Source organism: Ornithodoros turicata, unplaced genomic scaffold, assembly GCF_037126465.1.
Source record: "Ornithodoros turicata isolate Travis unplaced genomic scaffold, ASM3712646v1 Chromosome15, whole genome shotgun sequence".
Lineage (NCBI taxonomy): Eukaryota > Metazoa > Arthropoda > Arachnida > Ixodida > Argasidae > Ornithodoros > Ornithodoros turicata.
In genome coordinates, this window is record NW_026999318.1 from 753,230 (window position 1) to 778,622 (window position 25,393).

Genomic DNA, 25,393 nt, shown 5'->3' on the forward strand with positions numbered 1-25,393 from the left:
AAGAGGAATGTTGGTTTAGTAACTACTTTTCATTTTCTGTTTTGTCTTCTAGCAACTGAAGAGATGTGCAGCATCCAATTTTATGCATAGGGAGTGATGACAACATATACTGCATCTTTTAACTTCTGAGTTTGTGAAGGGCATATAATCTAAAAAAGTCTCACACTAAATACCTTATATACGTGATGTTTAATGTAATATGCTGAACGATCCTTTTGAAAAGCTATCATGAAAAAACAAGAAAAGAAACTTAGGGCTGATCGTACTCATATTTCAAGAACTTTTTCTACTTACTACAAGTAATTGTTTCTCTATTAGGCCACACTGACTCTGTCAAACAAATTTATTTGAAATTCTTGAAAACATTGCAAATTCTAAAATCCATACTTTTTTATTCTGTTAGCAATACACTGTTAGCAATAATTCACTGGAAACGACAACATAGAAAACTGCCTAAATTAGATCCTCAGAGAAATTCCCTGAATGCAGAGTGTTCCTTTCCTCAATTAACAAGTTTTACCAAAAAATGTTAATTGTATGATTCATAGCAACATATCATCATACCTCGAGCATCATTTGTAAGCAGTGCACATATACAAGGCAACCAGAATAAACATAACAGTCAGAAAGGAGAAAATCGTACAAACTGTGTGCGTGCTGAGACTAGAGGAGAACTTCATAAATTCTGGTCATTGCAGTTGAAGTTTATGTTGAGATTAAGATAACGAACATCAATATACATATGAGATGGAGGACCCAGAGGAATATAAACCCTGTCTAGCCCCCAACTAATCCCTTTCTAACCTCCAGTATCTAGGGAGTGCTCAAGTAAATTTATTTATTTACTTATTTCAATATACCTCCAAGGGTACAAGGCTATTTAGATGAGGGGGAGGGGGGGGGGGGTACAACTAGCAAGAAGAATCAAAACATGTTATATATCAAAGTAACATAACAAAATGTGTCATGACAAAAGGTCTTGACATGAATGACGAGGTGTATCTAAGTACACGTTAGAAGAATATAAACAGAGATATGAAACAATTACAAAATAGAGATGCTACAATGAAAATCATGAGGGTTTGTTATTCTGGTGAAGTTAATCGCAAAGACAGATCAGTCCAGCGCAGTGCAGCAGAAGAATGATTTGGAAAAGAACGTGAGCGTGACAATGGAAGCAAGTAATTTTATTTTAATAGGGCCCTGCACAGAAGGAATGTTGCACAAAATATGTTTGAAGAAAAGTGCAATGTGAGATAAGAGAACATTTTTCTGCAGAAACAAGGATAAGTTCCTCATATTCATTAAGCCATCTAAATTTTACACCTAGGACTGCATTGCAGAATCCTCCATCATTTTGTATACTTATATAAATTTTGCTCAAGTGATCCTGTACATGACAATTTCTTTGTCTTGTGATCTTACCCCCCCCCCCCCCCCCCCCACACACACACACACACTTCTTTATCCGCCAAGCATGAAGTTATTTAGTGCCCTGCACAGCCTCAACTTTGTCCTTTTTGTCGTGTTATTTTATTTTGTTTCCTTCATTTTATTTCCCCTACTTTTATTTTCTTTATTATACCCTTCTTGAAAGTGCAAGCAGAAGCAAGGGAGACAGTGAGTTATTGAGCAACGGCTTACATGCTTTATGGCTTACTAATGATATACCGAAAGTAAAGGCTTCCCCCATCTGAGAGCAATTACCGACCTAGTACCCCAAGAGATGCTACTGGGGACTCTTCTGTTAGAATGGCTTTACGTGCAGTGGACAGAGATTGTGAAAGCAAAATTTTTCATAAATAATGTAGCTGAAATAAAATGTGGCATTTCTAAGCAAGACAGGAACTGTTGCCAGTGATCTTGTGTGAAACCCAGAAACACATACAGCTCCATATATACACGCAGTAAAACTTCACCAGGAAACATTATATGTGTAGAGCATGTCTCTATCTAGTTGGAACATTACAACATTGTCATTCAATGATGTCAGCCCCCGTAAGATGCATTGAATATATCAAAGAGAAGACGCCTACACAATGCTTCATTCAACTCACCTCCGTTTCACGTCAACACTCTCATTCGCTTTACTCGGCTGAGGACCACGACACACATACTGTGCCCCACATTCCGTTTGCATATCACCATAGCCACCATCGATTTCCTGCTTGATACGGCGTTCAAACAGCAGTCTGTTCTTCATGTACCGTTTAGACATGCTGTCAAAATCCTACTGGCTTCCTCTTGCAACACAGATGGCACCACGACAGCTTCAGCAACAATGCAGGCCTTCAGTGACGACACCGTAAAGAGGAGCCCAGCCCGGACACAAAGTTGAACTCATTTCCTACATCGAAGAAGCAATTCTTTTGTGGCAACTACCCGACCCAGCAGACAGCATTGAGAAGACTTCCCCCCTCTTTACACATCTGGCCTTTCCTAAGCGAAATCGCACTAGATAAGGCACTCAAATGTTCTGGCCGCAGATAAGGGGGACGTGGTGTGTTGCGAAGGTACACGGATATACGATACGGCATCTGCTGTGAGCTTCACGTTTTGTTCCTTTCCACAGTTATCTCGTTCACCCTTGCTGCTTTGTGGTGTAATATGAATTTCAAGTCACAAAACGCTTTCCTATAATGCTGGCATAGACAGGGAAGGCAAAAAAAAACAAAAAAAACACTGAGTTTTTTTTGTTTGTTTTTTTCTTAAACATTCCCCCAGTCATCCACGTTAAAGTGACTGGAAAGTGAATAGCAAATGTGTTGAAACCGTGCGCTTTTCTGAAAGCTCATAACTTGGGCATCGAGCATTCTTTGAGCAATCAAATTTCAAAGATTGCTGAGCCAGGCAAAACTTGCAGGCCAACAAATGGGAGAGGGCACAGACTAACTGGTGCATAGTGATGTCAGAACGGATAACCGAGAGACACGGGACACGCAGACAAACATGAAAAGTTCTCAAACACAGTAAATGGTTTAATAACAAGAAGCCTCTTAAATATCCAACAACTCCCAGAGAGGAAGGAGAGGGAGAAAGGATGGCCTATTTATCCAGCTCCCGCGTTGCGTTATCTCCACCGTCTCTTTCAAAAGACTTTTCCATTTATCCTTTTCCTTTGACAAAGCCACTGGTACGTTGAAAATAGGCTCACAGTGGTTGCATTGCCGAAGATGCTCAATGAGCTCACTAGAGACTACATGGCTTTTTTGTAAGTTCAGCTGGTCAAGCAATGTCCAGTCTGCCTCGCATAACAAAAACCACAACTTAAAGGAATAGAATAAGCCATAGCACACATGCATGATACCATTACAGAAGTACAATCTACAGTGCATCCTTTTGGTACGACAGTGAATGGAGTCAATCTACTCAACTTGAAGACATTAGAAAAAAAACACTTTCAAGCCGAAATCCCTCGCAACAGATAAAATGTTGTGGGAGATGGAATGATAATACTGTATGACAACTATGTTGTCTCGACGTTCTCATGGCTGCTGTCCAGCCGTACATCAAGCTTGCGTAAGAGAATAAGAGCCCTGGAGGCAATGAACTGCACGTCATACCCTGCTTGAACAAGTCTGTTGACATGCTGCGAGATACTCGACGTAACCGTAACACTTAGCTGTGGTTTTGTCCAAGGAAAGGGATAAGTGGAAAAGACTTTTGAAAGAGACAGTGGAGATAACACAGCGCGGGAACTGTGTAAATAGGCCGTCCTTTCTCCCTCTCCTTCCCCTCCGTGAGTTGTTGGGTATTTAGGAGGCTTCTTGTTATTAAACCATTTACTGTGTTTGAGAACTTTTCGTGTTTGTCTGCGTGTCCCGTGCCTCTCGGTTATCCGTTCTTTCATCAAAACTCGCAGCGCTTCAAGACGCGCCGACCCTGGGGCGACTCGCGCGCCATCTATTGAAAACACGAGCAACTGGGTTAGTCGTCTCGTAGGTTGTGGTGGTCGGCAGGAAGCAGTGTGCCTTTCGTCGTCAAAGGCGAACGGTTGGTACATCCCAGAACATTAGAACATTAATCAGACACCCGTAGAAATTGCACGGACGTGAGGTTTTGTACACAGTTTTCAAGTATTAAGGGCGCTTTCATAGCTTTCATCTTCTAGTCACTATACTGCCGCAGGTCCCACGGGACTGTGGGTAATGGCGGAGGCGCGGATGCCTCAAAGATGTGGAGAGAGAGAAAGGCCAACAGATGGCGCGCATCACAGAGATATTTCTCACAGGTTACAACCATTAGAGCAGCTTAAACCAAACTTCTCCATGATTTCTGGTGTCCTTCAAAACAGGTTTAATAGTAATTAGTAGCCTGTTTCAAATGCGTTACATAGTACTTCAATATCACAAGATATCTGTCCACTAAATGTATCATTTGAAAGTGTTATTAATATGCTTTCGTTCCATGTTTTTTTGTTTTTGATTCTGTGTTAGCGCCGCAAAGCAATCGTGGCTATGAGCAGCGTACAGACGTGGACAGATGAAGAGAGGACAGCAGGAAGGAGTGGGGGACAGGGGGAGGTTAGTATGCTTCCTGGGCCGACTTCAGGGGGAATTGTGCCGACATTCGTCTGGAAAGTTTTCAGAAAACCCAGAGAAAACCTCATACAGCACAGCCAGTGACAGGATTCGAACCCGTGTCACCTCCCATTCTCGGCGTGGGAAGTGACCATCTTAACCACTATGCCACAGGAGCTGGTGTTTCGTTCAATGTAAAACTTATTAACTTCAGATGTGTATTTTCTTGCAACAAGGCAGGGACGACGAAAGATGAAAGTCACTGAAAAGGTTAGCCGGGTGTAGGACTCGAACCCACATCTTCTGGATTGCCGGTCCAGGGCTCTACCAATTGAGCTAAGCTAACACGCCTCCTCAGCGAGTTCCACGCCTTGTTCCAGCCTCAGAACATCAGTTCTCTCAAGGCAGGGACGCTTGAGCAAAATTGCACTATGCCATATTTTTTTTTATACAAATATTGTGGCACAGAGCACACAATCATTTTAGCAATAATGTTTCAGTCCTGTATGAGTACAGTGCACAAAAAGAGCCTCACATCTCTCACTTCTACGTAGAGCGAATGAGGCGCCCTGAATGTGCTAGGACTGTGAAACAGCAGCGCAGCTCGGCTAATCGCTGACGCTCACGCAGTGCACGTTAAATTTTTTTCCTCAACAACCGCTGCTTTCGGAAGTCCGAGGCCCGTGCTATTGCTCATCACAGGGGTGGTCACTGGTGCTTTCACGTAACAAATAATCACAAGAACCTTAACAACAGAAGGGGACCACCTTGCCTGAACCGAAATGAAATCACCCGGCTGTATTTCACTTTACAGTCCCCTTAATATTCCAGGCCTATACAGGTATTTTGCACTTTGCCAAATTTTAGTCGAGGGACATGTGGACATAGTTCGGTCTGCATTTTAAACCTGCAGTTAAACTTGTATTTTACCAGCATTTTGCTTTTGCTCACTCGCATTTTACGCTCAGTATTGTCGGCTCCACAGATCAAACAGAGACATTCGTTATCTTCCTACTGATTATCCCACCGCGCCATTCTAGAAAGCCATTGACAGCACTAGACATGAGTGTATCGGTGGTTGCACTATCTATATGCAATACTATGCATCACAGGAGCAATATTTGCTCTACAAGGTACGTGATGAGTTACTTTGGATGTCCAACCGGACACTTAGTTTGTTTTTTGTTACGAACATCCTACAGGGTGTTTCACCGTACGTGGAACAAAAACATATTTAAAAATCCACTCGTCCGAAATGAAAGTATGAGGTGGATGGTGTTTGTCTTCCACAAACTTTTGTCATGACGCAACTGCACTTTGATCGGTCTTCAGTCTCGTGGAAACTGAATTTTCTAAATTCAACCCCGAAATTTGCCAAGCCAATGCCAAGTTTTTGTGCCAGAAATAGAAAGTGCATGTCGGATTTACCCCATTCCATCACAAACTAAGTTCCCTTTTACAATGATGGTAAATGAGGAGAAGAAAAAAAAAAAAAAGCAAAGGAAATCCGAAAGCCATCATTTCGAGAGACGCCATTTTTTCGGCCACACTCAGTTCCGTTACCGCGACACTTCAGTTTCCTCTTCCATGCATTTGCTAATAACGGCAACAACGTCGAAACACAATGGTTATCTGAAAAAACAGTGAGAAGGAAACAGGAAGGGGAGGGTCACATTCTTTCTTTTTTTCTTCCGCCGTCTCTTTGTTGCATTAACTTGACGGAGAATCGAGAATGGCCTGACAATCTGCACCTCTCTAAATGATGGTTTTTGCAGGTGTTTTCTCAGGTATTACCACTTTAGTACATAGTCTATTTTATGATAGAAGGGGGCAAATCGGATATGCACTTTCTGTTTCCAGCAAAAAAAAAAACATGGCATTAGCTTGGCAGATTTCAGAGTTGAATCCAGAAAATTCAATTTCTCGCGGGTGAAAAGTGCATGCGCTTTTCTGTCATGGCAAAAGTTTGCGGAAGATAAACACCGCTGGCCTCACAATTTTTCAGGCGAGCAGATTTTTAAACATATTTTTGTGACATGTTAGGTGGAACACCCAGGATGTGCTAAGTATGTGCTGTTCTTCTGAAGCGATTAAATTTGCGGAAGAGTATTCCAGTACTTTGGACTTTTGATGTGTACTTTTATATATCCCCGTGCATGACCATTTTTTATGTTGTAGTGACATTGTTCTAACAGGAGAGTTATCTTTAGAAATGAAACACACAGCAGTAAATGGCTCTCTTCAGCTCTATTCATGGTTCCCACTGAATTTTAAAACAAAAATTCCGGTGTCTTTCAAGGAACTTTGAAGGATGAGCCAGCATTTTCTTTGGGATGTAGAACACACTTTATATACATAGGCTTCATTAATTCACAAAAAATACTAATAAGCTACGAGTATCACACGGGGGAATACATGGGGGACTGTACAGTAGTTTTCTGTTCATAAACATGACCACGACTCCCGAATCAAAGATCGTAGGACAGATTAATATTACAGATAAAGCAGATTAAACTGATTAATATAACAAAAGGCACCGTTAACTGGTTGCTGCTGACTCCAGCTGCAAACAGCGCTAACTCGTGTGGATTTGAGACTACAGTTCTGACTGCGGACAAGCGGAACAGCACCACCAGAACAAGAAGAGGATGCAAAATCATGAATTTTCAAGGACTGTGAAAAATTCCAGGGTTTTCCAGACACTGCAAAATGGCATTTTCAAATACCAGGGCATTCAAAGGTTTCAAGGAGCTAGAACCATATCTACTGGCTAACGTAATGCAGTGTCCCCACTGCGCATATCTCATAGCAGTACATTACAGTACATTGCAATACATTCCTGTACTGCTGGAGGCGAGAAAGGCAGTCGCGCTGGCCGCTGGGCAACAGGTCCCAGAAGCTTACAGGAAAAGGCAATAGTAAGAGTCGAGAAAATTTTTCTCTCGAGACTTTAAAACCAAAATTTTCTGTTGCACATTTCACCAATGTCTCTGGTTTTCTGGGTGCAATAAAAGAAATTACCTAGTATACTGAACGAGCGTAGAAATGCGGGGTAGTTGGTAACTGTACATAATGATATACGGATCTATTGTGGTATTATTCAATAGCGGGGAGCACCCACAGGTCTTGCAGTGAAGAGCCACGTGTCCTGATGGAGTGGTGCTCCGGACCAACGCCCTATGTTCATTCAGTCTACTGTTAATGCAGCGCGCAGTCTGGCCTATGTAAACCCTCCCTCATGTTAACGGAATGCGATATACCACATTCTGCCTGCATTCAACCGAGGCATTCTTGTGCGAAATCTGGCAGCCCCTTTTTGTAGGAGAACCATTCACCTTACCACAAAGAGTTATTAACTTAACTGGCGCTGAGAGGGCCACAGGTACGCTATGTCTCTCTCCCACTTTATTCAAGTTGTGTGACATACTGTGTACGTACGGTATGGACACCGGTCGACCAGGTAACCTATCGTGCTCCTTCTTGGCCACAGCTTTTACCTTAGCCAAGAGTGTTTCAGAAATCTCATACAGCATTCCTACTGGGTAACCCCCTTCGCATAGCTCCATCACTTGTGCTGCAAAACTGCCATCTACATGGGGTTCGCATGACCTGTCCAAAGCAGCCCCAAGGGACGCTGAGGCGATGGCCCTTTTTACAACTTTTGAGTGGCAGGAGTCGAAGGGCAGAACTGCCTTTTTAGACCTGGGACAGTATGTCCAGCATGCATGATAGGGAGATAGCGTAGGTCAAGGAACTGTAGGCAGGCTTAACGATCAAGACGGTCTTGTGGTCCTGACGAAATTCCTGTTCGCACTTTTTAGGTGAGCCCAAACAATAAGCCTACGTCTTGTTCATGCCGTTATTTCACCCACAAGACCGTTCTTGAAGTGCTTAGACATGAATACTCATGATCAAGTTACTTGTTTATCGTGTATGCAAGCCGTTGTTCCGGACACTAATAGTATCCAGTGTTCAAGTTGCTTGAACTATTACCATGTGGGGAAATGTTCGAACTTGACCAAGACTTCCTCGAAATCTCTCTCGGCAAAAGAGCGCGAGCTATGGATATGCCCGACATGCACTATTCATACGAAGACGCTATCCAAGCAGTCCAGCGAGCCGTCTTTGTCCGACATTCTGATCGAAATCAAACGTAACGGGAATAAGACATCAGAAGTACTAGAGAACATGGTGACGCTCGAGTCTAAATTTGAGGCTCTCTCTGCTAGTCATCATGAGCTAGAAAGCCGCGTAAACTGCAATAGTACTGCGCTTACCACCCCGGAGGAAAACATAGGAACACTACGACAAGAGCTTGATAAGGCCAACGGTGAAATATCTACGCTAAGAAGAACTGTGGCAGATCTCGAACAGTATGAGTGCCGTCTAAATCTAGAAATTCGTGACCTCCCAGAGAAACAAAATGAAGACATTCTTCTCATCATAGACAGTGTCGCTTCCATACTACAGGTACCCCCGCTACCAAAACAGGATATAGAGGCTGCGCACCGACTACCAGCAAAGGAGGGTCGTTCAGCACCTATTCTTATAGGATTTAAAGATAGGCAGATCAGAGATACGTGGCTGGAAAATCGATCAAAACTAAAACAGAGAGAGCCCGATAGTGAGAACGCCGACTGCAACCGTCCCTTTATTCGCGAAAACCTAACTGCCTCCAACAAAGCACTGCTCTGGGAAACTAGACAGTTTGCAAAGGAAAACAAATTACTCTTATGTTTGGGTCAGAAATGGCCACACATATGTAAGGGAAAAAGAGGGCTCTAAAGCAAAGCGGATCTCGAATAAATCTGACCTCAACGGGCTGTGATGCAGTCCCCATAGCGGTCGTGTCACTTTCTACTATATTGTCCTTTCTTCCTTTTTTCCTTCTTAAGGTTTAGGATGGTATACATAGCATTAGATGAGTTTCAACATGTTCTAACAAAATCATCCCACTCTATCATGCATTTAAATATTCGCAGTCTTCCGAAGCACTACGTCGAGCTACAGTCTGTTATTAACGCGCTAAATCCTGGAATGTCATTTTTTGCTCTTTCTGAAACGTGGTTACATGATGCAAACCACTCCTATTAGTATTCTATGCCCGGCTTTAACTTCGAAAGTTCTCACAGGAAAATAGGACAACATGGAGGTGTGTCGCACTTTATATTCGAGAAGGTATCCAATATACTGTGAGGCAGGACATTATGTTTTCCATTCCGCTTTGTGACACGCTTTTTGTTGAGACTTCCCATGCATTCATGCCTGCTTGTTTACACCGTAACACGCCACTTCTTATCGGCGTATTTTATCGTTCCTCGTCAGGTTCCTTGTCACAATTCCTAGACGAGCTTGATAGATTCCTGTATCAGTGTTGGCAAACCAAAAGGAATGTACTTGTTATTGGCGACCTGAATATTGACATCTTGAAAAGTGATACGATTACACAAAGATACAATGAGATTTACAGTGCATATGGGTACAAACAGCTCATAACGTCATACACGCGATTTGGAAACTTCGTGAACGGCACATGCGTTGGACCATATTTTAACTAACTTGGCAGAAAATCCAATATCTAGCGGCATTGTAGCGTGTGATATATCTGATCATGAGATTATTTTTTTAACAAGCAATAACAACTGTCCATGCCTGACTTATGCCCCAACCGTCACCAAGCCTCATATCAACTATAAACTAGTTGAGGAGAAATTATCTCGTTTTCAGTGGTCATTCTCGGAGTGGGAGAGGGGCTCTCAGAAATTCACATATTTTTACAATACGTTACAGGGCATTATAACTAGCTCCTTGAGAAATGCCGTTAGCTCGAAAAGCAACTCTACTCGACATCCATGGATCTCGTGTGCACTGTTGAGAAGTATTAAACATAAAAGTAACCTTTACAAAAAATGTCGTTGCTACCCACTGAACTCATCCTTGCGACATAGACACGCAGTGTGTAGCAACATTTTAAAGAAACTTTTAAAGGAAGCTAAGGAAAGGTACTTTGAAAGAACTTTGCAAGATGCAGGAAATGATGGCAAAAAAATTTTGAGTGCAATCCACCTTGCCTTACACAGAGGGCATGCAGGAACTCAGATCAACTCCCTAATTGACGAGAAAGGCGACTTGGCTACGGATCCCGGCCAGATGCTTCTAATCAACATTTTACACACATCACTGATAAGATATCATTTCTACCACGTGATCATAACAGCCCCCAGTTTCCTTGTCGCAATCCCGTGACCTTCTTTCTGACTCCGACAGATCCCACAGAAGTGGACACTGTTATTAGAAGCCTGAACAAACAGAATCAATCGGACACGATAATATTCCAATCTCACTACTAAAGCGCATTTCTTATTGGATATCAACGCCATTGGCGGAAGTAATGAACGGCCTGTTTCAAGAAGGAATATTCCCGCACGAGCTGAAAATCGCGAAAGTTGTACCTGTCTACAAGAAAGGTAATCGACAAATGGCTAATAATTACAGACCGATCGCGGTCCTCCCTGCTTTAAGCAAGGTTATGGAAAGGATCACACTAAATAGACTAGAAGCTTCATCGCCAACAGACTTCTCCTGCATCCAATACGGATTTCGAAGAGGGAGATCCACTACCACTGCACTCGCTACTATTACAGAAAAAACTAGGATGAATATTGACTCGAAGATATATACGATGGGAATATTTGTATATCTCAGTAAGGCGTTTGATTTAATTAACCATCAGCTCTTACTCAGAAAACTTGACCGGTATGGCGTACGTGGTACCCCCTTGCAGCTTATAGAAAGTTATTTCAAGTAACCGACTCCAATACGTTAGCCTGGACAGCAACCACTCATACATGTCCTCGATTTCACTTGGTGTCCCCCAGGGTTCAGTTCTGGGCTCTTTCCTTTTTCTTTTATTTATAAATGATCTCCCCGATTATTTAGCCGGTACGTCGACATCAATACTCTACGCAGACGACACCAATATATCTGTTGAAGGTAAGTCAATAAATGCCCTCTTTATCGAAGCTAATACAACACTTGAAAGATGTGTACAGTGGTTATCTTCAAATAAACTTGTTCCCAATATATAAAACAAATTACATTCTCTTTTCTGCAACGTCAAAACCCATTGACACACAGTACCACTGTCTCAAGCTATCAAACCACATCGTACCCTGCATTACTTCGATAAAGTTCCTTGGAGTTGTACTCCATCAGCACCTATCTTGGCGGGATCGTGTCTCCCACGTGAGACAAAAAATTGCATCAGGGATCTATGCCTTATCGATGCTAAGGTCTCTTTTTTCATGTTCAACTTTTGCTGTTAACATATAAATCATTAATTGAATCTCATATCAGATATGCAATAGAAGTTTATGGACTTGCGTATAAGACTATATTGCGGCCAATCTACATTCTGCAAAAACGTGCATTACGTGTAATTCTTTCCTTACATTTTAATGACAGCGTCACATTCGCGTTCAATGCATTGTCTTTGTTTGATGCATATAAGTTGGCAGAGCAAAGATTGTGCATTTTGATATTTAAGATATTTCATGGCATGAACATTCAGCACGTGCAGGTTTCTTTATATACCTCACCCTATTTATTGCGAAAAGATCCATATACCCTTACTATTCCCACTCCAAGAACAAACTATTTGTTGTACTCTATTGCTTGCCAGGGGCCAAAAGTATGGAATTCCTTACGACATACGGGCTTCCACAAATTTAAGTTAATTTAGTAAACGTCTGAAAGCACACTTGTGCGCCTTATCATAGGCACCGATTACATTATTTTGTTACTTTGCATATCGCGATACAGTCGGCATGCTGCTTTTACACCTCATTCGTATAGCCGCTTCCTTATCAATTCTGTTGTAACTTAAAGTTAATTGTTCTTTGTTGTTTAAGAAATATTATCCATGCGTCCTTGACTGTGCACGACCAATGTTACTGTGCTGGGACAAGTGTTTGTAAAAGGTGTGCGTGTAAATGGCGTGTAGCTGTTACCTTATCTCTTCCGTTGTGACGCAAAAGTTAATTGTTCTTTGTTGTTTAAGAAATATTATCCATGTGTCCTTGACTGTGCATGCTCCACATGACCATTGTTACTGTGCTAGAACAAGTGTTTGTAAACGGGACTGCATTACAGGGTCAACCTCAAATGTGTATTGTGCACTGCTAAATAAATAAACTGAAACTGAAACTATACATGCTATATATATAATACTTTGCTTTGCTATACTGAGTATAATGAGGCTGCCCTATTTTTCTGCCTCCGAGCTTGTCCATTGGTGAATTGCTACAATCGTGGCAACGTTGCTGTGGGGGCGGCCTCTGAACCACAGGTCATGATTCGCGATTCACCGTGCATCGCCACTGCACTTGCTCGCGATATGCCCTGACATTAGCTGCTTTCTTGCAAATTCCCTGACAATTTTCTGGCTTTTCCAGTCGCAGCAAAATTCCCCAACAATTCCTGGTTTTCCAGATTGATAGGCACCCTGACCATATATGTGTAGCTGAACAGGAAGAGTAAACATGTAAATTCTACTCCTAAAGCCTTGTTCTGGCTATTGTCGTGCAATCTTTCTTACGTAATGCTTCTGCAGGGGAAGTTTCATGAAGAAGGCAACATCCCCTGGAGAGGATAGAGAGGTAGCAAGTGAGCTGGTGGTACAGATTGAGACCTTGCCGGTGCAGTCGTTTTTTGTCCCCAAAAGGTTTTTTTTTTAAGTGATGGATCTCCTTGAGTTTGAGGACCATAGAGGGACGAGAACATGAACAGAGGTTTCATATTTACCCTGTGCTAGGGAGGGCCTTGGCACGAGGGAATCCTATAGAGTTGAAAGGATGTTGCGCCCCCTTAATATTCACATTGGTTAGGCTCATAATGCATGCTAACAAGCTATAAAACAAACAGTCCTTGACTGAATCCATTCTGGGCACTGAGGCTTACGTGTTTGCGTGGTCCATGTTTGTAGCCTGCCTTGGCAAATTTGTCATTGTTTACGTAGTCCTTAAGTGTTCATTTCCCACTGCCATATTGAATAAAGGTCGCACATTTGCACGGTAGTAGTCTGTGCTGCCATGTACAGCAGTACCCTTTATACGTAAGGATGTTATCTCACAAATGAAGCGTATCATGCAAACAAAGTGTCATTTCCATCATTTCCATGAGTCATGAAGTTAAGGAACCCTTAAGGGAGCAACGAGGTGACACTTAACGTCGCTCAAGATCCTGCCTCATCTGTCAAGCTGTCCACCAGGAGTCACCATGCAAACTATTTTCACTCTCCGGTGCGTTATGGCTGTGCAATGGAATTTACAAAAAACCAGTCTGAGAAAGCAGCCGCGGACGGCCGACACGAAGTGAATGTCAGATTCACTGTTCTCCATTCTCTCACTGTGAATCTCTCAGATTCACTCCAATACGTCACGATTCTCGCGTGATGTATTGGAGACACTTTGCCCTGTTTCTTTGCTTTTTCTTAGCTGCTCACGCGCTGCTCATGCACGCTCGAGCTGTGCCACTGTAAGTCACTCGTCACGTGACAGAAGTAGTATACGTCAAGACGTCCTCTCGTTCTGCGATGTGCTCTTTTCACGAGAAGAATTTTTCAAACGTGTGCGAAACAGAGCCCTCACGCTCGCTCTGTAGGTCACCTGCGCTCGTCGTTCTTTTGCAGGAACTCAATTTATTCGTTGGAGAACACTCTCCACCGAAAAAAAAAAATGAAAAAGAAAAATGGGGGGGTCACCTCAGTGCTCCTTTAACTTTTGTCCAGAATGAAGGAGCTTTGAGAGCAAACTTTGGACTTTTGCGAGTCTTGATTTTGTAAACTTTCGCCATATGCATCAATCACTGATACACATGTGAGGCCACCAGCGATCCTTACTTGTGAGTCGTCTCCAAAGAGGAAAATAGTAGAAAAGGAACCAAGCAGATTCCTCATGTAATGAGAACTGCATGCAGCATATTTTTTTGTGTACATCCAGCATATTGACTGGGCTGATATGAGCAGGCACATGTTGCACAATGCCCCTAACAACACTTTTACAACTACATAGCTGCTGGTGTGGCATCGTGAATGCTGTTTTTGGTAACACTGCACAAGAGGAATGCATATCATTGCTTGATAATGAAAGGGGACAGCATATAATTAAGGCAGGTGGTTATTTACCTCCTGCAAAATGCAATGTTGATGGCCATGTGAAGTGTTACATGTCAGCGTACTCAAAAGAAAAATTGCAGGAATCATAGCAACAGGTTCGACTATAATGCCACAAAGGCTAATCACAAATGCCTTCCGGTAGGTCTCGAGGCACCCTTTAATATAATTGTGCAAATATTTGCAGTTATGTTCACAAATAAATGAGTAAATGCTTGCTTTAATAAGCAAAGTATGTAAAACTTCCGATGGACATTTGTCTTAAATTAAAACTGTATCATTGTCAAGCTCATCCAAGTGGAGACTCATTGCCTGGAAATTTGGAGGAGTGAAAGAAGAAACACTGAAATCAATGAAATGAAATAACTCAGGAAAAGGGTGCTGATGCCGGGAAACTAACCTGGACCTTCCTGATTTCCCATCAGGGATGCTACAGTTACACCACCACAGCAGGACTCCCCCCCCCCCCCCCCCCCACACACACACACACACTCCCTGAGTTATTTTGAGTGCCTCAAGTACAAGGGGGACGCACAATCAGCTACTCCCTTTGTTTGACAAAAGGGAAAGGGTGCAAACAAACTTGTGCATGATGATGAAATAACGAATGACAGAGAGACACAGGACACGCAAAAAAACACGAAAAAGTGTTTGTCTGCATGTCCCGTGTCTCTCGATTATTCGTACTTTCATCACTCTCTTTGTTGTTTACGAAGAAACACTGTTTGCAGCATCGTCGCCTGAGAAATCTGGGCCAGGAGATAGTGATGCAAAAATATCGAAATTTTCAATATCAATAAATATCAAAGTTGTGAAAAAATAATCTATAAAATCGATTAGAATATATATGCACATATTTTAATATTCATATATCTATCCATATATCGGTATTTTAAAAAGAAATATGGACATCTCGATATTCGAAAAGCCAGCATGCCATTAGTTTTAATAAATGTATATTCCCCCCCCCCGCCCCCCTCCTTACTTGAACAACTGAAAAAATGTTGCCCCTGTTTTATTATCTTGTATGCGTATTACCGCTGAGGCACGTGATCAAGACACCGACGAACAGAGTGCATTACGAGGACCAATAAGTCCTCGATTATTGCATCAGAAAGATTCAGGAATAATTAGTGCAAGAATTTAGGTGTGTGCAGAGGATGCCACCCTCTTCTGATCTGCACCATCTTGCCTGCCTCCTCCTCTTTCTTCCTCGAGGAGTATATGTTTGCGCATACGGGGACACGCCAGCAATACAAAATCATCAGTTTCGTCTGCTGTGTGCGTTGCGAGCTTGGTGAACTCGTTCTGCAGATTCCAATGCCTAGTTCGACATGAAATGCAGCCCTGGACGATCCACTAACTTTAGGAACTAACATAATTTTCCCCCAATGCACATCACATCTTTACAGGAAATATCGGCATCGTGTCGCAAAACCAAATCAAGAGGGAGATGGCGAAACAAGCCATCGAGTTTGGCTAATAAACTCGTTGATCCACTCCGTTTTCCATATACTTGTCTGTGCGCAGTAGCTGCCGAATTACTGTTATTTCTGTCAGCGTGCATATCGATATCTGTATCGATGAAATATTAGTACTGATGTGAACACTGATATTTTTATAGCTAAATATCGCTATTTTAAAAGTATTGATAACATCACAGGCATAAAATATTGGTAATATCGATAAGAATATCAATATGATCTTGCATGTCAGAGCCTCTGATGGTGATCTTTTTATGTCTTGACTGCATCAGGGCAGACAGGAATTATCCTGCCAATTTCTGTCACCTGGTGATGAAAGGGTGCTTGCATGAGGACTTGTCAGCCTAACTGTCAGTTATATGGTGTAAAAAAGAAGAAATGCATGTGCAAAGTCCAAAGAAAAAAGAATCTTGTGCGGCAAAGATACATTTGTAAGTCCAGCAAGGACCTGTTATCTTCTAAAAATTCTACACGTAGCTATTCTTTGGCAGAAAGCACAGGGAACATACGCATCTTCTCCACTTGGGACCTTCTCCATTTTTGTTCTAAAGCACAGTTCATCACTGACATTGGCCACACTTGGGAGACCTGCTCGTAGTTGCCTTTATGTGATACACATTATGGAAAACCGCCGACACATACGACTGCTCTAACGACGGCTCTGATCGATGTAAATGTTTGCAGAGCTGACAAAATGAAGGCTAGAAATACATGCATCTGGGTATCTGAGCCCGCTGGAATGCAAAGGTTGTTAATGTGGTGGCTGGCTCGGTATTAAGCATGGTAAGTTGAAGGGGAGAAGGTGCAAAGCGTGTTGGTTTGTACATTGAAACATGATCAGGCAATGCGACGCAGACAGGGACATACACAGACAGCGTTACACTAGGGACTGTAGCTAGTGTAACGCTGTCCGTATATGTCCTCTGTCCTTGTCGCTAAGGGGTTGCCTGATCATGTTTCAAAACAGATATTTCCCTTTTGTGTTAGAAAGCAGGAGGAAAACAGATCATCACAGCAAATGCTGCATGCAAATGATTTGATTGATTGAGATTGAAATGTTTCGATTCAGAAAGTGATATCTGGACTCAACATGAACAAATTGTTGAAATTTTTATAACTGCGAAGTCTTTTAGACTGCAGGTTGAGCAATGCAGGCTACTTTAGCTAGGGCTAGCCAATGTGCTTACACGTGACTACCATATTTTGCATAGTCTGTAAATGTTTCTGGTTAGCAGAGCGCTAGATCTGGTCTGCCAAGGTGACCAGGGAGTTCATGGTGCTTGTCGGGTAACACTCAACCTTACAATTTAATGAACGGCATGCTGCTCTAGGTGTAAGGAGCATGGAAGGGCTGAAAAACAAAACAAAAAATCATCAGGCAATCAGGATACAAGCCCCGGGCTACATATTTTACGAGGGGCGTTCAAGTCAAACCGGGACTCTTCATTTTTCGCAAAAGTAAAATGAACTTAGAGGCGAGAAATTAGTTTTATTTTTCCAACGTAATCTCCAGCTGCACTAATGTACATGTCCCAGCATTTAACGAGAGCTTGGATGACAGCAGCGTAGAAATCCTTACCGGCGCGTAGCAGCCATGATCGGACCGCATTCTTGACTTCGTCGTCGCAGCTGAAGTGGCGGCCCCCAAGGAACGCCTTCAGTGGCCGGAAGAAGCGGAAATCGCTGGGGGCGAGGTCTGGACTGTAAGGAGGATGTGACAGCAATTCACGGCCATGTTCCTGTAAGGTGTGTGTCGTGAGATGCGCGGTATGCGTGCGTGCATTGTCCTGTAGGAGGAGGACTCCTTTGGTAAGGAGGCCTGCCTTTCCGAAACTGGAGGCGTTCATGAATGATAGTGTTCAATGTTCCCACAGAAAGGTCAGTCTTTCGAGCCAGTTCGAGACATGTTTCCCGTCGGTCTTTGAGGATCAGGCGCTCCACAAGTTGGATGTTCTCAGGAACTCTGAGACTGGGCCCTGAGCCGCCCCGGCCGGGATCGTCCTGCACCGATGTATGGCCGTCTCGGAACCGTTTGCACCACTCAAACTTATTTGCTGCGGCTAAGTGTATCGTGGCCATACTGAGCCTGAAGTATTCTGCGAATTTCAGATGACTTTACGCCTTCATTCACAAGAAACTGCATGACAATTCGCTGTTCCATGTGCGCGCTCACCTCGATGTCAGCCATCTTGTCCAGCACGTGTCTTCTGTTTTGCACAAACTTTGGACCACCACGTGGTGAACGCGGAGGCCTGTCGCGTGTGAAAACGGCGCAAAAGAAGTAGCGCAAGCCATTTGTTCACTCAGGATACAGAAAGTCCCGGTTTCACCTGAACACGCCTCGTAACAGCAAAAAAGCAAGAGTGCAGCGTACAATCCTGGTGCACAAGACAGCTGTCACCCTTGTGGGTGAGAAAAGCTCCTTCCCTTGCACAATCTGCCCAACAGTGTGGAGCACACCTTGTTTTGGGGCGGTGAGGGCAAGTTGTGGTGCTGCCCGTTCCTCTTCCTAAGCAGAAGTCGGCTCGTCGCCCTCAGGCCAACCACCATGAAGCCATGTACAGCGAAAAAGCTGCAAACTTTGCTCAGCGTCAAATATGTGAACACCCACCGGTGATCTGCCCATGCCAGATATTTTCACCCAACGTATGTGATTCCTGAAGAGTCAACTGCAGATGAACATAAGGTTGAACAATCAAAGCGCTCTTCCACTACGAGTCTGCGCCAGCTACACTGATACAGAGGAGGTGTTGTTCCTTTACATGAGCTCCGACCGGTGATAATGGTGGCCTATCTCCATTGCTGCTACGGTGGAACTGAGGCCGGTGCTCCAGGCACGTGGCCATCTTCCACGGCTCGCTACAGTGCTCCCCCACAGACGCGGAGCAACGAGAGCAAGAGCGATCGGATGATGCGCACTGCTGGACATGTCCATGGCCACAGATATCACACATTGCGTGAAACGGTTCATGAGCGGGGAGGAAGCTGAAGAGATGAGGCTTGCTGGGGATGATGGGTGAAGTTGTCAGACGTTGGAGCCGTGGCATGGGGTGGCGCAACCAGCACGGGAGTGAGAGCTCGTGGGGTCAATCCCAGAAACACCGAGGCTGCATCAGCTGTGTTGGCTGCCAAGAAGCTGGCTGAAAACGTGCCGTGGCGTCGGCTACCGCGACTGCTGAAACTGGCAGGCGACCACGTTACTCTGGGGTCACGGCCGGCAGCGGATGAGCGTCGAGACGTGCGTCAAGAGCGGCGATGATGGTATGCCATGGAGAGGCGACGACGGTGGCCTATCTCCATGGTCACGCCGGTGGAACTGAGGTCGGTGCTCCAGGTGCGTGGTCACCTTCGTCTTTGTCCAGGACCCGTTACACTGCTTTGTCATCTGCATGTGGTCGTCTGCTCTCGTGAGTGGTTGTCCTCGTCGTCTTCTTACTGCGGGGTGCTGTTGTCTGCTCGCTGTCTCGCCTACTGCACCGTTAGAACACCAAGCATTCTCTGCCAAGAAACATGTTTTCCTTTCTCAGTACTGAATATACCTTTCGATACATTACTGGACACACTTTTTTACACAGTTGTTCGATTTACTTGCAAAATTTGTGACAATAAGCAGTGATGGCCAGTAGTTAACTACATGTAGTTAAACTGCTAGTTAAACTACCTGATTGTAGTTAAAAAGTAGTTATCAACTACTTGCAGAAATGTAGTGGCAACTGCTAGTTGAACTACTATTTTAAGTAGTTCACTACAGTAGTTAGGTTACTGGAAGACGCCAACTACTTCCGATTTTGCCGCAAGCTTTACGGCACGATTGTGCTTCCAACTTTTGCCTCGTGCTACTTGTTTGATGAGAACGGAGATGCAGAGCAATTGTGTCGTGCATGTGTACTAAAATCTTTACTTTTAATGCTTGTCTAATGAAGCCTAATTTTGCTGTGAAATAATTCTGCAACTGAGTTTATCACGTAGGCACAGAAAGAATCCCGCTACAAGCTTTGTATTTGACGATCGTAGCAATGGCTTGAGCCAAAGTTTATCATTGCTTATGATTCATATTTAGGTGTCCAAGAACACTACAAGTGATTGGTGTTGATGGGCAGCGTTAAGTAGTTATTGACGTAGTTAAACTACATTGCAGTAGTTAAAGAAGTAGTTTTAACTATTCCCCTGAAAAGTAGCTGAACTACTAGTTAAACTACTCAATTGCAAAGTAGTTCGTAGTTATAGTTAAACTACTGTAGAAGTAGTTAGTGGCCATCACTGATAATAAGTACATTTTTCGAGCAACTGATTTCACTAAGCTTTCACTTTGTACTCTGGCAACAGTGACACCAGAGCAAGACTTTCCGACGCTGTCTGCTACTTTTACGTCCCATGGAACTGGTGCTGGTGATCAACTGGTGGCGGAACATGCGTGGCAGTCTGCTGCACGAACTTGGTTGCAAAAAATCTGCATCATGGAGGTTGGCCTTTACTCTCGCGACATAGCAACAGATTCATGTATAGCCGCTAAAGGTGTCCAGCTGATCTGACATCACGACACACCTGAAAGAGCTAGGAGAGTTCGTCGTCACTGCACACACTCTTATAGACTGTTTTTCACAGGAAATGCGTGTTTCCCAAAGGAAAGAAACAAGTACATGACACCAGACGTGTTTCAAGCATGTCTGGTGTCATGTACTTGTTTCTTTAATGGCTGTTTATCCTTCATTATAATTCACTGGCTTGCACTGTGGCATTGAGGAGTGCTCAGTCACCCTATATATGGAAGGAAAAAGACACGGACAACAGATTTTAGGGAAGCTAGAAACACTAGTTCATTTAATGGGCAGAAATTAGAAGTTAAATGAAAAAAGGGTTGATGTTTCGACAGTGGCACTGTCTTCGTCAGGATGTCAACCCTTTTTTTCATTTAACTTTTAATTTCTGCCCATTAAATGAACTAGTGTTTCTAACTCCTCTAAAATCTGGTGTCAGCGTCTTTTTCCTTCCACAACTGTAAAACTTCATGGACGTTTGATTTTTTGTACTTCCCTCGACCTATGTATATATATATATATATATGTATATGTTTGTAAGTCGCAATATATATATATATATATATATATATAAGCAGGAAAAATCAGAAGACGACAAAGAGCTTACAGGAAAACACAAAGGGGAGTTTATTAACACATATGGGGATAGGGGACGACGTTTCGGCAGTCAGCGCTGCCTTCGACGCTGCCAGTCCCGTCGAAGGCAGCGCTGACTGCCGAAACGTCGTCCCCTATCCCCATATGTGTTAATAAACTCCCCTTTGTGTTTTCCTGTAAGCTCTTTGTCGTCTTCTGATTTTTCCTGCTTATTTCATTCTCGTGGTCAACCGCCCTCCGAAGCTTCTAATCTATATAGTGTATATATATATATATATATATATATATATATATATATATATATATATAAGGCAGGAAAAAAAGCCATTAAAGAAATATATATATATATATATATATACTGGAAGAAAGGGGTTCGGGCGACCGCGAAATTAAATAGGTACTAACAAAATATGAGGCAGACAACGAAGATGTAGGAAGTAGAAAAAGGGGGAGTTATTTATTTACTAGTGGAAAGTTAAGGGGGAAGTCAACGTTGCGGCGGAAGCTCCGCCTTCGTCAGGACGCCTGCGTCCTGACAAAGGCGGAGCTTCCGCCGCAACGTTGACTTCCCCCTTAACTTTCCACTAGTAAATAAATAACTCCCCCTTTTTCTACTTCCTACATCTTCGTTGTCTGCCTCATATTTTGTTAGTACCTATATATATATATATAGTTGAAATAAATGGGAGACAGAAGACGAAAGTAGGGGAAGTAACAAAAAAGGGGTTTATTAAAACTTAAAAATCATAAAAGTTAGGGAGGATGTCTACGTTACGGCGGAAGCTCCGCCTTCTTCGGGACAAAAGAGCTAAATGTGGCCACGAGGCTGATAAGGGGCTTGAGAATGACGTGGTCGGTTGGGGGAAATTCCCGCCACCTGGCGGTTGTCAATTGCGGTGGCGGTTGTCGGGGGGGAAATTCCAGAGCGTTTTTGTATCAGGTCAGACCGCACAAACGGTCAGAAGTACGAATTCCAACTTTACCGTCAAGATCAACGCAGACGTAGACTGTAACTCATGCAACGTTATCTATCTAATCCAATGCAACACATGCCGGGCCCAATACGTGGGTCAGACAAAAACTTCTTTCCGAATTAGATTCAACAATCACCGATCGGATGTTACCAAGAAACCTAATCTTCCAGTCTCACGCCATTTCAAACAACCAGAACATTCAATCAACAAAGCCTCAGTTTTAATTCTCCAGTCGAACTTTACCTCCGACCGCTCCCGGGAACAACGGGAATCTTACCTAATTTACAAATTCCGATCGGCCATCAACGAGGACCCTGGCATGCTGTCAACCATAAGAAGTCTAACAACCTAGATAAGACCTTGTTGCCTTTTCTCGTTTCAGCCAGATCAAAATCCCCACTGACCCACAAGGACGATGACCCCACTCCTGGACCTGATACAAAAACGCTCTGGAATTTCCCCAATTGACAACCGCCAGGTGGCGGGAATTTCCCCCAACCGACCACGTCATTCTCAAGCCCCTCATCAGCCTCGTGGCCACATTTAGCTCTTTTGTCCCGATGAAGGCGGAGCTTCCGCCGTAACGTAGACATCCTCCCTAACTTTTATGATTTTTAAGTTTTAATAAACCCCTTTTTTGTTACTTCCCCTACTTTCGTCTTCTGTCTCCCATTTATTTCAACTATAATTACGTAGCCGTCCGATCCAACTCCAACTTTTCAAGATATATATATATATATATATATATATATAATGCCTGAGGCTCCCGTCCAGATGTGCTGGCTGACTGGATGGCCCCTCCTGCACCCCGTCTAACCCCGAAGGGGGACAGGGTCATAAACTGAAGTTCGGGGATCCTAAGAATGGATGGGAAGAGCAGTTGCTTCCTGAGTGCGAGAGAATAAACACGTATTCTCCCAGTGACTCTGTTGTCTCCTTTGTCACATATATATGTTTGATGCGCCCCCCCCCCCCATGCTCCTGCAAACAATCATGTGTCTATACGTCAAACACACAGCCTGCGAGCTGCATGGACTATTCTGTGGCCCAAGGGCCCTTGACCAGCAAACAGAAGAATGCTGCCCTCATACAAAAAAAAAAAAAAGTCAATCAATGAAGAATTAGGAATGGAACTAGATTTTCAGGCACTGCTTTTATCCTAGCATGACATTGGCCTGCCCCTGTCCAACCAGCACACATGTATGCATTTCTTGTGGATCATGAATAGAGTGTGGATTTTCATGCAATTGCATGTTCTTTTTCCCGATGTGGCTTCCTACCTGGACGATTTCTAATGCATACATGCGCAAGTTTGTAAACTACCACTGTAACTATTGTGAGGATTAAAATCAGCTCATGTTAATCCTGTCACTAAGTCTAGCAGCAGCCTCTCCAGATGTCACCCACAGAAAATTAGAAAGGAACATAAAGAGGTAGAAAAAAAAAGTAAATGCCAGTGTGTAGTCTAATTTTTAGGAGGTAAATTACAGTAGTAAACCTGAAATCACCCAGTGCCAACAAAGTCAGCTTGCTGTTTTTCCAATTTTTCTAGTTCGTTTTCCTAGTTCAATCTTTAAGCAAAAGGCATCAATACAGTAAACGGGATATAACTTCAGTGCCCAGGAACACTGTCATACATAATCGTTTGTGAAGAGCTATGTCTTTTTCTCAAATCGTTTTTCATATTTCAATATATCCCATCTGGAAAGTCAGCTTATTTATTCCTCTGTTTGTGTCAAGTGTCAGCAATGAATTGCACTTATAAGTATATTTTTATTCTGTGTTTTTTCACGATATTTTTTGCAATTACGGTCATTTTGCTTCTGTGTGGCCTTCAAAGACGTGGTCTAAGGTCAATGCAACCCACAACTTGATTTGAGTTTGAGGCCCCTGGTACAGGCAGCACAGACAGTATACCACTGGTGGACTAGAGTAGACAGTAGATACTGATAATACAACACTTATGCAGATACACAAAAATTATTTTACTGCGTCACTGAAAATGGCTGAACAAGCTGTGATTATAGCTCACTGTAAAACAAGAGACGTAACCTACACAACTGCCACAACACCAACAAGTATGTTCTGCCACAACTCAGCAGGATGAAATGTTCGTACGAGTTACAGTTAATAGGGAACTATTACACATGATGAACAAACACATTTGCAATATTTTGATATCCCATTTTGTGACTACCAAAGGGAGAGGTCCGAGCAAAAATTTGGACACCGCATATTGAAGTGTTATAGAGATATTGATCAAATGCACGGACTCACTTCCCACCCTCCAAGCTATCTTCTTACGTTGCTCATATCTTAATGAGAGAAAGGTATCCTCCTACATACCTATCCACATACTGCACATCTGCCAACGGCAACTGTGTGTTCTTGGCTGTTGAGAAACATACATCGTGGTGAACTCCCAAAAAATTTAGAAAACCTCTTTACTATTCTCGCATCACATTTACACACGCTTGAATTTTGCCGGAAACCGATGCCATCTCCAGAGCTTTCACAAGTCGCATGATGCCACTAACAAAGATCAACCAAAATTGATAGTAATCAGCCTTGGAGCAAATACATCATCGAAGAGCCAGTTCATGATGCCATGAAGTTCCATGATGCATTATTCCATTAAATTTCCATAACTAAATTAAGCATAACCTGATAATTTAACACCGAATGACACATTATTCCTCCTACCAACGAAGAAAACAACAGCCCCTACTACGCTTACGTGAAGCGAAGTGCCTCTGGGCTAGAGCCACCAATGTTTTGTTCAGAAGGAGGACGTGTCCCAGTTCGAAGTATCAGCAGCTCTCATCCTGAGGCACTTCCCTTCACGTTTCCTGGATTCGATAGATTTTCTATGTTTCTACCTAATATGCTTAGGACTTTTTAGAAAACAGGAACTTCCGTCTCAAGCTTTTCCAAGAGAGACTAGTTGGTCTAACAGTCTGTTCAAAATATCGGCGTCCCTTGTCCCGAGGCCCTTCCCTTAACATTTCCTCACCTTCCTTCCTCACATTTCCTCACCTAAGTTCTGATGTTGGAACACAGAAGAAACGACAAACACACCAAGCCTCAAGTGCCTTAGAACAATGAATGA

At 43.2% G+C, this 25,393-nt stretch overlaps 1 protein-coding gene across 2 annotated transcripts in view; it reads right to left on the bottom strand.

Moving 5' to 3' along the window:
• The window catches only part of LOC135372509 (putative ankyrin repeat protein RF_0381), a 72,696-nt gene that overhangs the window by 42,293 nt on the left and 5,010 nt on the right, over nucleotides 1-25,393 (bottom strand). Inside the window, exon 1 of one of the 2 annotated variants that reach the window (XM_064606112.1) lies at nucleotides 2,058-2,431. The exons of the other annotated variant lie outside the window; for it this stretch is intronic. Within the exon in view, the coding sequence (XP_064462182.1) occupies nucleotides 2,058-2,218 (161 nt within the window). The 5' untranslated portion in view covers nucleotides 2,219-2,431. Of the gene's footprint in view, nucleotides 1-2,057; nucleotides 2,432-25,393 lie in introns of those variants that run through there. 2 annotated transcript variants of the gene reach the window in all.